This window comes from Misgurnus anguillicaudatus, chromosome 10 (genome assembly GCF_027580225.2).
Source record: "Misgurnus anguillicaudatus chromosome 10, ASM2758022v2, whole genome shotgun sequence".
NCBI classification, from domain to species: domain Eukaryota; kingdom Metazoa; phylum Chordata; class Actinopteri; order Cypriniformes; family Cobitidae; genus Misgurnus; species Misgurnus anguillicaudatus.
The window spans coordinates 24,063,777-24,082,946 of record NC_073346.2 but is presented as its reverse complement, the minus strand read 5'-3'; the positions used below and the strand labels follow the sequence as shown (position 1 = coordinate 24,082,946).

At 39.1% G+C, this 19,170-nt stretch overlaps 1 protein-coding gene across 1 annotated transcript in view; it reads right to left on the bottom strand.

The window, feature by feature from the left end:
• itga8 (integrin, alpha 8) overlaps positions 1-19,170 on the bottom strand; it is an 84,254-nt gene that overhangs the window by 43,505 nt on the left and 21,579 nt on the right. Inside the window, exons 12-14 of the mRNA XM_055210602.2 lie at positions 17,687-17,892; positions 10,264-10,455; positions 1,102-1,147 (exon numbers count right to left, since the gene is read on the bottom strand). Of these exons, the coding sequence (XP_055066577.2) occupies positions 1,102-1,147; positions 10,264-10,455; positions 17,687-17,892 (444 nt within the window). The remainder of the gene's footprint in view (positions 1-1,101; positions 1,148-10,263; positions 10,456-17,686; positions 17,893-19,170) is intronic.

The window sequence follows — 19,170 nt, the reverse complement described above, 5'->3', positions numbered from 1 at the left end:
GTATTTGGAAAATATTGTGTTTTTGTAACTATAAACCACGCAAACACATTGTATTATACCTAATACACAAAATAACATTGTTTTTAGCAATGAAATAGGTGCTCTTTAAAGTGGGACATTTGGGAAAATCGGACCAGTATTGTGTATTTCGGACCACTATTGTGTTTTGACCCATATATGACCCATACATTTTTACTTGCAGTAATGTTGTCCAGACATAAACTGTTTTTGATTAGCTAGTTTTCTGGTTGGCTAAAGAAAGGTTTAGCCGGCCCCTAATTCTTTTTTGCCATTTACAAAGCCCAGGGATGTCCTTAAAACAGGTGTGATGTCTCACCAAGCCTATTTCAGAGAAGCAGGGCCAGATTATCTGTGGCTTTTCAAATAAAAACTTTTTGTTTACAGGACATTTAACCAACAGAAACTAAACATTTAGAGCCTTAATACAGCATCAGACAGGCTGAGTAAATAAGAAGTTAACATGAGTCTTGTCTCTCTCCTCGGCATGCTCTCTCAGTCTGTTGAGACTAGAGCTCAAACCGGATTAGCAGTGGAAATGTTAGCTTACACAAATACACCAGAGCCCACAACAGCTAATCGTTTTAACACTGACATTGCGACACCCCTCGTGTGTGAGAGTGTGTATCAAGGTATGCTTAAAATGTGTATTTGGTGCCTTTGGAGCAGGGACTATTCTGAAACATTTCTGATCTAAAACACAAGTCTTTGTTATTCAGACTAGACATGCTGAAAGTCTGTAGGTAATGTTTGTTGACTGGTCGTGTCGACTCCAGGAATGGAATCCTTCACTGGCACATCGTAGGGCCAGACGGCCAGACATTTCAATATTTTCTGTTATGCAATTTCCAAAGTGTTTCTGTGGTATCATAGATGAGTGAAAAACTACTTTGAACGTCTCAAGTTCTTCCAGCTAAACCTCAAACAGGTGTTTGCTGTACCACTCACTCTAATGGGGAAAACATTTGTGAGTTTCTGTAAAGTTTATATGAGCATGCAAGTTATCCGAGAAGACCGGAATAAATGTTTGTTGCTATATTAACAAACATAAACTTCTATGGTGTATTTAAAGTAAAATCTCACCTGTAAGCCACAACTTTACTCACACCAAAAGCACCGACCAACAGATCTGTGGAGAGAGTGAAATACACTTAGAGAGGTATCTGTAGAGAGGTACAGGATTGACAGGACACATGAAACAGAAAAATGCATGTTGAGAGAAAGGGGAAGAAAGAGAATGAGAGCGAGTGGCTGGATCGTAAAGCTTCAAAGCACGCTACAGCTGGTAGTGATTTGGGCCTCCAGCAGACTCCATCAAAGACGTCGACCAGTTTCTGCTTCTACTGCTCTCGCATCTTACATCACCTGCTGTCCCTGAACGGAGCCAAGTAGAAACCTCAAATAGCCACTGAGAATGTGTGAGGGTTTAATCTCTAGTCAGAAATACAGATCTGTCAGATATGATTAAGATAAGGTCAATATGCCACGATGAATGGTTTTCTTTGCCTCTCAATGAAGGTGGGCACAATAAACCTGTAGTTCAACCTATAGTATATGTGCTGTGTTGTTACATCTTTTTGGGAAGTTTAGGAAGTTTCTCTCCATTCTTTCATAAATTCCCTGCCTTTTCATGGTGTCCTATCCAAAAATGCACCATAAATATTAAAAGATCATTCTTACACTTAAATACCAAAAATTCTGTCATTATTTACCTGTATACATTTTTTTGTTCAGCTGAACACAACGGAAGATATTTTGAGCGATATTTGTAACCAAACCATTTTGAGCACCATTGACTTCCATTGTAGTATTTTTCTTTTTCCTGCTTCATTACAAATATCTTCCTTTGTGTTCAACAGAACAAAGAAATGTATACAACATTATACTACTGCATTATATTATACTGCAACAGCATGAGAGTGAGTAAATGATGACAGAATTTTCATTTTTGGGTGAACTATGCATTTAAACAATGGTACAAAAAAAATGTCAGTAGCCATTTCAAAACCTAGTAAGCTATGATCATGTAGTACTGTACATACACAACTGCCTTCTAATTTAGCATAACCTTCATAAAATCTCATAACATACACTCACCTAAAGGATTATTAGGAACACCATACTAATACTGTGTTTGTCCCCCTTTTGCCTTCAGAACTGCCTTAATTCTAAGTGGCATTGATTCAACAAGGTGCTGAAGCATTCTTTAGAAATGTTGGCCCATATTGATAGAATAGCATCTTGTAGTTGATGGAGATTTGTGGGATGCACATCCAGGGCACGAAGCTCCCGTTCCACCACATCCCAAAGATGCTCTATTGGGTTGAGATCTGGTGACTGTGGGGGCCATTTTAGTACAGGGAACTCATTGTCATGTTTAAGAAACCAATTTGAAATGATTTGAGCTTTGTGACATGGTGCATTATCCTGCTGGAAGTAGCCATCAAAAGATGGGTACATGGTGGTCATAAAGGGATGGACATGGTCAGAAACAATGCTCAGGTAGGCCGTGGCATTTAAATGATGCCCAATTGGCATTAAGGGGCCTAAAGTGTGCCAAGAAAACATCCCCCACACCATTACACCACCACCACCAGCCTGCACAGTGGTAACAAGGCATGATGGATCCATGTTCTCATTCTGTTTACCAAATTCTGACTCTACCATCTGAATGTCTCAACAGAAATCGAGACTCATCAGACCAGGCAACATTTTTCTAGTCTTCAACTGTCCAATTTTGGTGAGCTTGTGCAAATTGTAGCCTCTCTTTCCTATTTGTAGTGGAGATGAGTGGTACCCGGTGGGGTCTTCTGCTGTTGTAGCCCATCCGCCACAAGGTTGTGCGTGTTGTGGCTTCACAAATGCTTTGCTGCATACCTCAGTTGTAACGAGTGGTTATTTCACTCAAAGTTGCTCTTCTATCAGCTTAAATCAGTCGGCTTTGGCCGAAGGGTGCATGAGCCCCTGCCCCTTTGCCCAATGAGCCTTTTTTGATGCCCATGTGCCCTTTCCGCAAATGGACGAAGGGGGACCCCTGCCAAAAAAAGCATTAGCGACTGGCAGCAATGTGAGCACGACCGGACGAATTCCGGAACGCGATCAGAAAATCTTGAGCACATGCATGGCACTGCTGCCAAATTAATACATTTTAAAACTAAACATGGGCACTGACAAAAATACCACCATGTACCATAGTAAGGACGGGAATACACACCATACCCTCTGTATCTGATATAAAAATACAGAATTTTTGGCAGTGTGTCTCTCTAGTGGTTAAATGCTTACTGTAGCATCTGTTAAAGCAATAACAGTCATTCATCTCTGACATTTTGTGAAACTATGTATAACAAGAGCTTAATCTTTGTTTGATTGGTCCCCAATAGACCCTGCTGGTAGATGATCTTTCTCTTCATTGGCAAGTATATTCTGATAAAATAACATAATTTGCTAAAAACAAGTACGAAAGGAATAATTGACGACAGGATGTTGAATTATTCGAAACTAATAAACACCAAGGTAATGCGGGACAACGCAAAGCATTATTTTCAAATAATTCAAAGGACCAGAGTCAATTATTACTTTTATACCATGGTTACCATAGACATTGCTCTGGTGGTTATTATAAGACATTTGACGGGTCAGGTGTGCTTTTATTGAAAAATATTGCATACCCCTAGAACATTCCTCAAAGCATTCAACAGCCATGCGGTATAAATCTTAAATAACCTCCCTATCCATACTACCATCCAAACTTTAGACATTATTTTAGTGGTGGTAAACCTCGGATAGATGACTGGTAAACTGATAGGTGTCAGATTTTACACATTACAATTTAACAATCACACCAGATCAATTTCATGTGGTCATCAAAGTCAAGCAAAATAATGTTCTGTCTCCCCAGTTAAATTTTACAAGGCATTAATAGGAAGGAAGAGTACAAACTGGTCCTGCAGGGATGCTTACAGTCAGGCGAACTCGGAGACTTACAGGCAGGAATGTTCCAGAAGAGTTCCAGCGCCCTAATGAGTGCTCAGAGACTGCGGCTTCAATTCCAGTTTCTCTGAGGTTGATTGGCTTCGGTTTTCCGTCAAGTCCTGCCTTCAGGAAAGTGATACCAATGGCAAAGAGCCAAATCCAAACCAATGCGTTTGGTTTTTGCTATTGTGACAGAAAACACACCTCAGACACAATGCTGGAAATGCTCGCAAATACCGACAGACAGGAACGCACTCCGGGGGCCTGAAATCTCACCTTGCCTTAAGTAGATGAGAGAATAATTGAATCTATTACTTTCACATCTGGAAACTGCATTTGTAGGTTGGACTTCCTTACAATTGCAATGAAGTGTTTGTGTGTTGTGTGTGTGTGTGTGTGTTTGTGTGTGTGTGTCTACTGTAAGACTCAACTTGAAAATATTCAGGTCGAAACCCTCTGGCCAGCACAACACAGGAGTCTCAACCGCACAGATGGAGGGAGAGATGGGGGCAGCTTACACACTTGGGTTTTAATGGGGCTGGAGTCTGTTATAGTCATCTTTAGTAAAGGTGCTCATCCAGCCAGAAAAATGCCTGAGCACAGCCAAACAATCCAACCATTTCCTTTAGATTCAACTTTGAGTTCCTCTCTCATTTCACCTGACATACAATCATCTATCGATCCACTTCTGCCCGTCTAAAGTAATCAGAACTTGGACGCCTCTCTGTGGATGTGCGACAAGCAAAATGTGTTACATCAGGTTTTTGAGAGTTCTAGTTGGGTTAAAAATAAATGCAGATTTTGGACTAAGGAATGAGAATTGGAGAGGTTGTGTGTGGTTGTGTTCATCTCTGCCTAAAGGGGTATGGTGCCCACCCAAGTTCCACAAACACCACAAACATTTCTAACAGGTCATGACTCACACACACACAAAAATACACCAGTATCATGTTTCTTAATGTAATGTGGTGAAGAATTATTATGTTAAGGGGAATTTGGATCTTAGCGCAGCTTTAACCCTTTTAGAAACTATAGGAAGAGTTTGGTTCCAAAACTATATAACTCAGTTTTTTACATTTTTGGCAAAACATGTTTATTACTATGTTATCATGTTTTTATTGTGCTACTTAGCTGTATCTTTTTTAGTTTTAAATGCTTAAATCAAACAAACAACTGCAGTTTGATTGATATTAATCAAAAAACTAAATATTTGAAAAATGTATCTCGTTTTGGAACAAAACTCTTCATTTACACTTAATTATTCCACAGGTCTGTTGTATGCTGTATTGCAAAAAAAAAGTCATCTTGCAGCTTGCTGTTTGCTTTTTGAGAAATGTTCCATGGGTGTTTATTATTTTTCTGTAAACCACACACCTAACCTATTAAATTTCTTTAAAATAGGCACCAGAGCAATGTTTGTGGTACCCATGGTATAAGAGGGATAACTGACTCCGGTCCTTTGAATTATTTGAAAATAATGCAGACCCGCTTCGCGTCATGCAACATTACCACCTTGGGTGCGCATTATTTTAGAATAATTCATCGGCCCATCGTCAATTATTCCTTACATGTGTGTTAGAAACAGGTTGGTATAGTGTGTATAACATATGCTAATAGTTGGTGACAATAAGTGCACTATTCAGGTATTTGACTAAGAAACTAAATTAAACGGCTGTAAAAATGTATCAGATTAATTTTTTTTTCAATTTCTTTGCATAAATCTGTAAACCAACTTCAGTACTAATAAAACTACCAAATGTAAACAAAAATTACAAAAGTTCATAAGTGATGTCACTGATTTGGGGAAAAACATACAAAAAGACAGATTTTCAATATAAAAAGTGATTGTGGACTAGATTTTTCTTGGGCATGTCAAAGATTAATAAAAATGTTGAGGCATTTTTAGTTTTTGTGCAGCATCAGATTTAAAAAAAACAAAACACATAAGGCTTAAAGGAATATTCCATTTTCTTAAAAGAAAAATCCAAATAATTTACTCACAACCATGTCATCCAAAATGTTGATGTCTGTCTTTGTTCAGTCGAGAAGAAATTATGTTTTTTGAGGAAAACATTGCAGGATTTTTCTCATTTTAATGGACTTTAATAGAGACCAACATTTAATACTTAACTCAACACATAACAGATTATTTCAACAGAGTTTCAAAGGACTATAAACGATCCCAAACGAGGCATAAGGGTCTTATCTAGCAAAACGATTGTCATTTTTGACTAGAAAAATAAAAAATATGCACTTTTAAACCACAACTTGTCGTCTAGATCCGGTCGTGATGCGCCAGCGTTACCCCACGCAACACGTCATGACGTCAAGAGGTCACAGAGAACGAACGCAAAACTCCACCCCAGTGTTTACATGTGTTGAAAGAGGACTGTTCCTACGTTGTTGTGTGTCAACTGATACTAATTAATGTCTTTGTGTCAGTTTATTGTTTACAATGGTCCGCAAATGTGCGTTTTATATATGTAACACGTGACCTCCCTACGTCACTACGCATTTACGTTAGGTCGCGCTGGACCGGACCTAGACGAAAAGTTGTGGTTTAAAAGAGCATATTTTTTATTTTTCTTGTCAAAAATGACAATCGTTTAGCTAGATAGGACCCTTGTGCCTCGTTTGGGATCGTTTGTGGTCCTTTGAAACTCAGTTGAGGAACTGTTGCGTGTTGAGTTAAGTGTTAAGTGTTGGTGTCCGTTAGGGTCCATTAAAATTGGAAGGGTCCTGCAATGTTTTCCTCAAGAAACGTAGTTTCTTCTCGGCTGAACAAGGAAAGACATCAACATTTTGGATGACATGGTGGTGAGTAGATTGTCTGGATTTTTCTTTTAAGAAAATTGAATATTCCTTTAAGGAGAATACATTTCGATTTGGGGTGAACTAAATTTCATTTTGGGTGAACTATCAGCCTACCAGTCAACCCTCCAGTTTTCCTGGGATTCTCACGTATTTTACCATTCTATTTTGCCATGATCCTATTTAAAAATACGCATTTCTCCCGTATTTTTAATCTTTCTATAAAAAATCCCACTGACCGTATTTGATGTTTCCTAATCTATCTATCTATCTATCTATCCATCCATCCATCCATCCATCTATCCATCCACTCTAAAAAAATAATCCGTAAAAAAAAACGGATAATGTCCTGGCAGAAAATTACCGGTACTTTCTCCGTTATGTTTACAGATATTTCCTTTTATTCCAAAAATGAAAATTCTGTAGATTTACAGAACATTGTCCGTAGATTTACAGAACATTTTCTGTAGCCTTTATGGACGCTTTAATCCGCCTATGAAACGCAGCAATGGTGACGATCAACAACAAAGCTTCATGCCGCAATGCATGCTGGGTACCAGGATTGTAAAAAATTATTTCTTACCATTTCCTCTCACCCTTGTTGAGATTTGTATCCAAAGTGTTTATGTCTCTCTGAAGCAAAAACCCACAACTGACACATACAGCAATCTTGTTCAATACAGTGTGTTTTTAGATCAGCATAGAGTGTCACTTTTATACATTTTTATTTTCTTTATTCTTATATTATCATTTCATGCTGCAATTGCTAAAAGAGCAGAGTTAGTTCAGTGAAGGTCAAGGGACAAATGCCTAACTAAAGGGGAACATTAATCACCATAGTGGTGACTTCAAATTCATCTAAAACAAACGAAAACTGGATATTTAATGTGATAAATTTGTCTACTAAATCATATGTGTGATATTACAGATATTGATAGAAATCAGCTGGACAAAATATATAACACTGGCCTAGTGGTTTTTGGACATTTTACTGCAAATATCTTACAAATTGCACCTTTAAAAGACTTCTGCTTATTCAGCGCATCTCTCGATTAGCAGCTGGTGACATTACTGCTTGTTCTTAAATCACAAATACTGTTTGAGGCGTTAAGGAGTTAATAACTTAAGCTCTGTTAAATTAATAGAATAATTGTTTCTGAATGTACAATGTGAATGTGTCGCTCTGTGAGAAATAGTGCCTGAAGCTATGGGCAGGAAATGCAAAGTAATAATCTACACTGCTCTTCTAACAGGTCAGAATAAATGACCTGCGACCTTTGACTTGAACTCTGCATTTAATCACCAGGTTAACTCCAATCTGTACCTTAACCTCAAGCATAGAAATACAAAGACTAAGTATAAACAGAGAAAATGAAATGTGTGGGCTTGTGGACTACAAATTAGTTCAATTTGCATATGAGCAAAACAGGACTTTTATTGTGCTTTGAAGATATTTTATAAACTGTATAAATGTATTAACAGTCTGATTTATCTGTATATGCTTCACACTTAATGTATCAAATATTTTTTACTTTTTATCTGTATAAATACACTGCAAACTTTTTGCTGTATTTATGCAGCTGTTGGCTTACTGTAGATTTAAAAGCATGTTATTTATTGGCAACTGTTTGTTCAAAGTTAAATGAACATTGAACATGAACACGTCTTTGTCTTTACAGACTAAAAAACTATAAAATAACAGCATCATGCAAAGCATTCCAGAAACCAGAAATCCTGTTTTTTTCCCTTCAGGTTTTGGTTCCCAGAATGCTCCGCATGAGGCTGTTATTTTAGTTTTATTTTTGTAACGATAAAGACTTGTTAATTTTTAATGTCTACAGTAAGTTACTGGCAAACAGCTGCCAATATTACTGTAATTTCAACAGAACTTTTTTACATTGTTTTTATCTTTAAAGCTGCTTGCAAGTAAACAGACAAGACAGACAAATCTGCTTTGCTTCTGTTGGCTTCCTGGCTCTACTCAACATCACTCTGCTACATCACTGCATGTGGGTGTGTACACCTGGGAATGTCATCATAGATCGTTTTCATACAAGGATTTTTATATAATGCATTATAAGTCAACAATCATGTCGCTATAAAAGAACAAGCGCCCCACATTCACACAACACATATGTGCTTAAGCTGTCTACCCCTCTCTCTTCCTGTCTCTTTACCGACCGCATGTGACTGCGTCTGCTTTGATGAATTTCCACAATGCAATTAAAAAATGAAAGAGGAGATGAAAGGACAGAAGGAATGAACATGCGTCGCTTGTTGAAATCATGAAAAACATTACAGGGGGGATGATTCTGTTGTTCAACGAATCCGTTAATTCATGTTTCTTTAAGTCAAAGCAGGATTACCCCACAGCTGGAATGGATTTTGAGTACGTTTAGATTCCTGTTCTTCTGAAAGCTCCGTGTATTCTCTCGGATAGTTCACACCAATATGAACTAATCCACAAAAACATGTGAAGTTATCACAGCAGCTATCACAGCATTTGTGTGCCTGGCCGCCTCTGTGACTTCTGTTTGACAGAGCTTTGTTCATATGCCAAGCCAGACACTTCATCCTACTGAACAACTGTATCCACTATATGTCATGCTGTTACAGAAAATAATTATAACCTGTCCCTCAGATTCTTATTTGAACCTTAATATTATTATTTACAGTACTTGTACAGTACAGTAAGTGTGCAGCTTTGTACTGTAAAAAACGTTCAAAATATGCAACCATCTCGCATTTGAAAAGTACTGTACAGCATAACCATGACTGATGGTGTTATATAGACATGCTGCTATATACTCTGTCACATCATGACCAGCTAGAAAATAAACTTGGGAACTGCGAAGGGACATGAAAGGGATACTTGTTAAGGAATGGTTTACAATAAGCAAACCCCACCCACAGGAATTTAGTTCAAAACAAACAAAAAACGTATGCTACAAATAGGCTGTTTATTTACCTGCACCTGTCATACCCATGGCTGCAAATGATATCTAAATAAATGTTTTGTGAGATTTATCCAACCTTCCCAAGTAAACTATAAATCAGTGGCCTTGGTAAAAATAAGCAGAAATGTAATTCACTCATTCATGCATGCATGTCATGTACGGGTTTGATGTGGCATCTACAGAGATTACAAAAAATAGATGGGTCAGATTATACTTGAGGAAAGATTGTTGTATAAACGATGAAAAAAGAAGTAGTAAGAAACACAGAAATAAGAAAAATATGCACATCTATCACAACAGGAAATTAAATTTAAACCCCATCAGATCAGATTGAGAATACAGAGTTGAAAAAGCCAACAACGTGACTCAACCTGGATGTCTCACAGTTCAGTGTTTTAATGTCCAGAGGTTTCTTTTTCATCTGATAGCCTTAACAGACACTTGCATAACAGGGAAGCAACAGAAAGAGATAGGAGAGATGGATGCTTTTGCTTTTACTCACCAGGGTACTGGTTGTTATCTAGGTCTGAATCTCCACGCAGGGTGAACCCAAAGCCTGCTGGGATGGCAGATGAGGCCCAGGCACCTTTCAGCACTTGAGATTCCTCCAGCATCAGACCAGACTTCTGACCATTGTAGATAAAGACCCGACCGCTACGATCCTCCCCGGCGAACGGAGCCCCTATTGCCACATCTGAGAAAGAGATGGAGAATCCAAATATATTAAAGGAGACATTTCATAAGACTTTTTTAAGATGTCAAATAAATCTTTGGTGTCCCCAGAGGATGTATATGAAGTAGTGTTGTGGGACGATATGCCCCACTTTGAGATCGTCCTATCGTCAGCCCGTGAGAACACAGATAGTATCGGGGGGGTGGGGCAGTAGTTTACTCATTTATTAAACTACTGCACCACTACTTTACTTATGACAAGTCACTTGATTGGTGGACAAAAAGAAGCAAGGGCAACACTGTCATGACCGCAACCTTCTTAAAACTGTTGCCATTAATCCATCCGCGTCATTAAGTCTAAAATTTCCTATGTGCCAAGGAGTGGGTACTGCAAACTAGCTGGTTTTAACCCTCTGCGTGTCTAACAACCTCTCTAGTGCAAGGAAATGTCAGAGCCACGCATATTACAAGTTCAGGTGCTAGAATGAGTCCATTCCACACACATTCAGGTCCAGGCAAGAGTCCAAGACGCACGCATTCATGTCCGAGCAAGAGTCCAAGACGCACGCATTTAGGTCCAAGCAAGAGTCTAAGATGCACAAATTCAGGTCCGAGCAAGAGTCCAAGACCCACACATTCAGGTCCGACAAGAGTTCAAGACGAGTGCATTCAGGTCCGAGCAAGAGTTCAAGACGAGCGCATTCAGGTCCGAGCAAGAGTTCAAGACGAGTGCATTTAAGTCCGAGCAAGAGTCCAAGACCCACACATTCAGGTCCGAGCAAGAGTTCAAGACGAGCGCATTCAGGTCCAAGCAAGAGTCTAAGACGCACGCATTCAGGTTCGAGCAAGAGTCCAAGACGCACGCATTCAGGTCCGAGCAAGAGTCCAAGACGCACGCATTCAGGTCCGAGCAAGAGTCCAAGACGCACGCATTCAGGTCCGAGCAAGAGTCCAAGACGCACGCATTCAGGTCCCAGCAAAAGTCCAAGACGCACGCATTCAGGTCCAAGCAAGAGTCCAAGACCCGCGCATTCAGGTCCGAGCAAGAGTCCAAGAAGCATGCATTCAGGTACAAGCAAGAGTCCAAGACGCACGCATTCAGCTCAGAGCAAGAGTCCAAGACGCACGTATTCAGGTCCGAGCAAGAGTCCAAGACGAGCGCATTCAGGTCCGAGCAAGAGTCTAAGACGCACGCATTCAGGTCCGAGCAAGAGTCCAAGACGAGCGCATTCAGGTCCGAGCAAGAGTCCAAGACGCGCGCATTCAGGTCCGAGCAAGAGTCCAAGAAGCATGCATTCAGGTCCGAGCAAGAGTTCAAGACGCACGCATTCAGGTCCAAGCAAGAGTCCAAGACGCGCGCATTCAGGTCCGAGCAAGAGTCCAAGAAGCACGCATTCAGGTACCAGCAAGAGTCCAAGACGAGCGCATTCAGGTCCGAGCAAGAGTCTAAGACGCACGCATTCAGGTTCGAGCAAGAGTCCAAGACGCACGCATTCAGGTCCGAGCAAGAGTCCAAGACGCGCGCATTCAGGTCCGAGCAAGAGTCCAAGAAGCATGCATTCAGGTCCGAGCAAGAGTTCAAGACGCACGCATTCAGGTCCGAGCAAGAGTCCAAGACGCGCGCATTCAGGTCCGAGCAAGAGTCCAAGAAGCACGCATTCAGGTCCGAGCAAGAGTCCAAGACGAGCGCATTCAGGTCTGAGCAAGAGTCCAAAAGGCGCGCTTTGAGTCCACATGCATGTGAGAAGAAATCTGCGCGAATTACAAGCTGTCTCACGCAAAGTAAAGCCCACAAACCCTCTCACCCGAGGAAAAGCATGCAATGGGCATATAAATGTGAAACTATGATGATAATAATATTAACTATCGCCAACCATTGCCATGAAAGCCCGCTATTAGCAATATGTCCGGCAATCGTCAATACACGATACTATCGTCTATCGGCAAAACCCTAATGTGAAGTTCTAGCTCAAAATACCATATAGATAATTTATAATAGCATGATAAAATTGCCACTTTGTAGGTGTGAGCAAAAATATGTCATTTTTGGGTGTGTCCTTTAAAATGTAAATGAGCTGATCTCTGCATTAAATAGCAGTGCTGTGGTTGGATAGTGCAGATTAAAGGGCGGTATTATCCCCTTCTGACATCACAAGAGGAGGCATATTTCAAATACCTATTTTTTCACATGCTTGCAGAGAATGGTTTACCAAAACTAAGTTATTGGGTTGATCTTTGTCATATTTTCTAGGTTGATAGAAGCAATGGGGACACAATTTTAGCACTTAAAAGGGAAAAGGTCAGATATTTTATGATATGTCTTTAAGTGCTGACTGAACATAACACAGGACCCAAATAATTATTTAAAAAATTGTATGATCTCAGCGAATTTTCACCGCATAAAACACATTGTTGTTGGCAAAAACCATGTTAATCCTCATTGGAGGTAAATCTGTATTGAATGTATTCTTGGTTAGATTTTCTTTCACTGTGTGTAGCTTTGCGATTTTTCAGGATGTGGGCATGTAACACAACCTTTCCATCTGGCTAGCTTTTACCTAGCAAATGAATTTTGGGTAACTGCTACACAAACTATACAACAGTTTAAGATTTTCATCTATAGCTTCTATAGGAATTCACACTGGGTTCACGTGGAGTAGTACAATTGCCATTTATCATCAATTATTGATGATTTCTGTGATGGTGAAGAGGAACAAGAAGGATGCTTTCATGTAGAAATGGAAACCCATGACTTCAGCTCCACAGGGAGCGACTGCTCTTTCTCCTGAGCACCGAGGGGCTATTACACAACAATAACAGACTCATGCACATACACGCGTCCAAGTCCACTACAGCATGCCCAATAAATCTCCAGGGCAGGAGTACCTTTCAAGTGTTTCTTCTGTTAGGAACCCTGCTCAAGTCATTAACCTACATTTGGCCACAAACCGACAAAACAAATGCTTACCCCCGGACAAAGATGCCCGCTGCAGGGCAGACGTAAAGATAAGGGATATGTTTAGGAATGAATGCTATAAGGATCTACAGCCTCAATGCACTGTGAAAAGAGCGAGCAAATTCGAAAAAACTGTTGTAAATAAAAGGATAAAAGGATAGAGAATATAGAGGCCATGACTAATAAGAGATCTGAGGGGAATGTGTGCTCTTAGATATCCTCAATTCGTTCTGAGGAAGAAGGGGAAGAAAAGTTAATTACACATAGAAAAATAAAATCACCACCACAAGAAAGCGCTCATTTCCTTCGACCGGACCACCGTGTGTGTGTATGTGTGCACGTGTGTCAGCGCATGAATAGTAATAATGCACTCCGCTTCATTGTTTCTCTTGGGTTAGTTCCTCTCTATAAATATCTGTATGTTTTTGGTGATTTCCTGTTCCTGTTTTTTGGCAGTGGGTACAGTAGCTGACACTGTATGACCGCCAGCTTTAGCATACTGACGTGAATACCACAGGAATGAAAAGATTATTATAAATGTAGACGTACATTGTGGACCACCAACTCAACTGGTAGACATTACAAAGAGAGAGAAAGAATTCATTAAGAGTCTTTACAAGACACTTAATATTGTGGCTTGGGCTTAATGAACTGTCTAAACATACTACATGCCATAAGTGGCAGAAAGACTCTGTTTTATAGACATAAGAGACCACAGTATGGGCCCCAAATTGCACTTAGACATTATAAACTCATAGACATCACTGATTGAATTTTTACACTTATTTTCCAATGTCAGTCCCAGACAGAGAGGAGTTTGACTGAGGTACAAACATTTATGTCTATTCCAAATAACTTTTTTGCTATATAGACAATATGTCCACCATTTTACAAGAAATGCTTTGCATAAAGACATGAATAGTGATATACAACTGTACAGCAGAGCATGTTGTAAAAATACACAAATGTGACCACAAAACCAGCCATACAGTCGCACACTAATACTTGTAGCAATAGCCAACATCACATTGTATGGGACAAAATAATCGATTTTTTAATGCAAAAATCAGTAGGATATTAAAGAGCACCTATTGTCCGCTACACGTTTTTACATTTCCTTTGGTGTGTAAGTGTGTATTAGTACATGTTAACCATATGCAAAAGGTACAAACCCCAAAGTAAATGATGACGCGAGCTATCATCTCCAACATAACTCTCTTTTCTTGGACTACACATGGATTGTAGGCAACCGTTTACCTACTGGGATTGCTGATGTAGACAAGACCGACATTATCATAATTAATCCCGCTTCTGACTCAGTCTGCACTGCAAAAAATAACTTTGTTATTTAGTATTTTTGCCTTGTTTTCAGTACAAATATCTAAAAATTCAGTCTAGTTTTTAGACTAAAATATATAATTTAAAGGACAAGTTCGGTATTTTACACTTAAAGCCCTGTTTTCAGATTGTTTATGATGAAATAGAACGGTTTTGACTGAAATTTGGACATATGATGCTGGCCTGAGAATTTTCGGGTGTTTCTTGTATCACCTCCCACGTCTACAATGGGTTTATAGGTGCACAGGAACAATCCTTCCTAAAATGCATTAAACTTTCGTTTACAAAGACGTGAAACTCACCGAGTGGTCAGGGGTGTTCACTGATATGCTCACACAAAAATCGCTGCAAAAGATGCTTTCCAACAGCTGTTTTAGCATTCGTTTTAGAAAGGATTGTTCCTGTGCACCTAGACCCATTGTAGAGGTGGGAGGTGAAACACAAACACCCGAAAATTCTCGGGACAGACGCATATGTTGAAATTTCAGTCAAAACCGTTCTATATCACCATAAACAATCTGAAAACAGGGCTTTAAGAAAATACATCTTGATTTAAGAATTTTGAGATATTTCTACTGAAAACAAGACAAAAATACCAAGAAAGTGTGTGTAAGTTAACTCCTGTTAGCATTGCATTATGTGCAAATCTTTCAAACATGGTTAGGAGCGTCACATTTCACTGCAAAAAATGATTTTCAAGAAAAAAATCTTAGTATTTTGTCTTGTTTTCAGTAAAAATATCTAAAAGTTCTTAAATTAAAGGCGGAGTCCACGATGTTTGAAAGCAAATGTTGATATTTGAAATCACCTAAACAAACACGCCCCTACCCCAATAGAATCTGGACCTTCTGTTGATAGACCCGCCCCACACATACTCAACCCAGCAAGGATGTCGGTTAGTAGACGCGCTCCTTACTGCTGATTGGCTATAAGTGTGTTTTTCCAAAGCATTTTTCAAACATTGTGGACTCTTTAAGATGCTTTTTCTTAATGAGCAAAATGACCTAGAAAATAAGTCTAGTTTTTAGACCAAAAATCAAATTTAATTGATTTTGTGCATAAAACAAGCAAAAAAAAAAACTAGACTTATTTTCTTATTTTCATTTTGCTCATCAAGAAAAAGCATCTTAATTTAAGTATTTTTAGATATTTTTACTGAAAACAAGACAAAAATACTAAGAAAATGTTTTCTTGATAATAGTTTTTTGCAGTGTTCCAGCTGACATCAGAGGTATTCAGGCCAATTCACAACGTACAGATTAACTGGTCAATCAGGGACACAACGCTTTTCAGATCGATTAGTTTTGTACAAAATTAAAGCGTTTAAAGAAGACAGGGATATCTGGAGCTACAAAAATTTACAGTATTTTTAACCATAAACCACGCTAACACATTGTATTACACCAAACAACACAAAATAAGGTCATTTTAAATAGGTGCAGTTTAAGTAAAGATCATGTTCCATGAAGATAATTTGTACATGTCCTACAATAAATTTATAAAAAATATATTTATCATTAGTAGTATGTGCTGCTATTTGGCCAACTTTAAAGGTGGTTTCCTCACCATATATTTTGCTCAGATGCAGATGTTCAAATATTGACATCAATGAAAAGCTTATTTATTCAGAATTAATTTCTTAATCTAAAATCTTAATTTCAAAAAATTGACCCTTCTGACTGGTGTTGTGGTCCAAGGTCACAAATTAACTGTTTATCAACCGTGAGTGAATGCAAACCCAGAAACTTGTCACTGTGACAAATGTCACACCATATGGCCGGTGTAACGGAGAACTCAGTCTGTGTGATATCATAAACATCATGCCCATATCAGATATTGATTAAGTCATTATTCTCTAAAACTCCCAGAAGCATGATGTCAGAATTTGATACTCATACCATAAACCAAAAAGTCAGAAAAAGCAAACCAGAATCCATAAATTACCCACAAAATTAATCTTTGCTTAAATCAAAGTGTGTTTTGTTCCCATACTGTACTCCTATTTGAAATTCAGAACATGTGGTTCTCCAAGCACGCTGTTATGCAATATGAAATCAGTGTATATGTGAAATAGTAGGCTGAGTATGAACCAGGAGGTTTATATCTCTGATTGATCAACTATACCCAATGTCGTCTCAAAATTACAGTAACATATACTGTAGGCCTTACTCATGCAAAAGGAATGCGCAAACACACACACGCACACACACTTCATTGCAAAATCTCTAGTAGAAAGATCTCCGTTCTATCTGCCTGTAGCCACATTGATGGAGATAATCTTTAAGTGATTACTTTGGTCTGGACTCCACCCACGAACACCTGTTTCTGTTCAACGTCACATAAATGCCATTGCGACAAAACAATTCCTGTTGATGAGGGCAGAAATTGAGATGTAGGACACCATGGAGCCGGTCTAAATCCAAAAATGTTAAGGCTGTAGATGTATTTTTTTGTTCCAGCTAACGTTCTCGCGAATGAAACATTTAATAATATATAAGCCTCCTTGAGCCACAGATGTCTACAAAATGAAGACTGCTTAATCTCCCAAATTCCTGATACTGTAGATGGGGTGATTTTTGGGAATGGAAGGTATTACCCCTCTGACTGAGGAAACAGACTCTGACTCATTCTGAGCAGATACCATGTAAAGCAAATATTGAAATAATTATATATGTAATCATCAGCAGTGCTTAAAAAAAGTGTTACACCCAACCCCTTCACAGGAAATTACAGACAAGGACTCTGATTTGCTACCTTTAAACTTCCGGATTGGCTTAAAAATCGTACAGTTAAGTGTGTGATATACTGACAGGATATCCTACACAAAACACGCCAAGCAGGAAATAGGCGTTTAGAGAAACAAGACAGAATGACAACATCAGGCTCGAAGGCTCCGAAATAATTCACCCCTGAGGCAAGCAATGCAACACCCTTAAAGTCTATTATCATGCGCACTCACCGAGGTAGCCATCCTGATTAAGATCTCCGAGAGGGGCGATGGCACTTCCGAAGCGGCCGAACAGGTGTCTTCCAGTGAGTGTGATGGGAGGAGAGAACAGAAGTGCATCCTCCTGCAGGTACAAGTACACCCGACCCACCTCACGAGGTTTACTCTCAAACTCACGGTCCATGTAGAGCGGGGCTCCGACCAACACGTCATCTAGCCTGTGAACATGAATGCAGGGTTATTTAAGCAATATCGCTCGAGTAGGAGTGTGATATAGCTCTCTCTCATCACGGCTGTGATTAGGCCAGAGGCACGAGGCCGTAGGCCGTGATGATATAGAGCTATATCACACGACTCCGAGAGCGATATTGCTTTTATACAACAGTTCGACGGCACACGTTTGAAAAATGAAAACTAGAAAACAACAACGGAGTTATTTTAAAAGCCTCTTTGTTTGAGAACTACTTCTTCCGCCACGGATTTGAGGGCGGCCAGAATGACAGGTAAAACTTTCGGCTGTTTTGAAGCTCATAACAACTCAATGGACGGAAAAGCCGTTACTTTATATTACCGTTTCTTGGTCACAAAGTGTAGTTTTAAGATTAGTTCAGTCGAGAATGTATATGTATTATATTTAAATCTGCAGTCGATTAGTAAAGATAGCGCCTGTTTGAACGTTTGCTTAGTGAGATTCGGTACGAATGAGAACCAAAGCATGAGCGGACATCAGTGTTCACTCGCCCCGCTGACCACCGACCTCTCTGGGCTACATTTCTGAAAGAGATACCCTGGCTCTCATGTTGGCCTTGTTTGTTTATGATCGTCGAAATGAGATCAAATCAGCAGTATTTGGTGTCATGATCAAACTATTACTTGTTTTTTATTCATATTTAGTGTCTTTTGTGTTGTTATTGTTTTGGCGCGAAGTAAAAGTTAATAAAACTATACTTGTATAACGTTACTATTGCTTTCTCATTTATTTTTAACGCGATACGAGCACTCGATTATTATTATTAAACTTTGTTCTTGTCAGTACTATATAAAACGGTTTTTTATAAGTGTCAGAGAGATGTTTTTGCATGCTGCTTATAAATATACCAGTGGCGATATCTCATAACATGTTTTAATAGTCACGTCACGATAAAGTAAATGATCAATGTCCACATTTAAAAGCTGCGGTGCTTACCTGCAGTTCCACGGTGTTTTCGCGTTCTGATAAGAGATATAGCTCCAGAAAAAACCGAGTGTTTATATTCCTCTTTCCAAGTGTTAATCGTCCACACGATGTGACAAGACATTACTCCCATTAACTTTAAAGGTGGAAAAGAGGATGTTTGTTTAATACATTTTTGCAATGTTACCTGAAACTGTCTTTACTAAATTATAAAAGACTATTTATTAGGCGTACTGAAAGTAATAAAATTAATATATGTCATCTGTGCATAAGGTAGGGCCTTATAAACATCAGCCAATCGTTGATGCAATCATCGCAATCG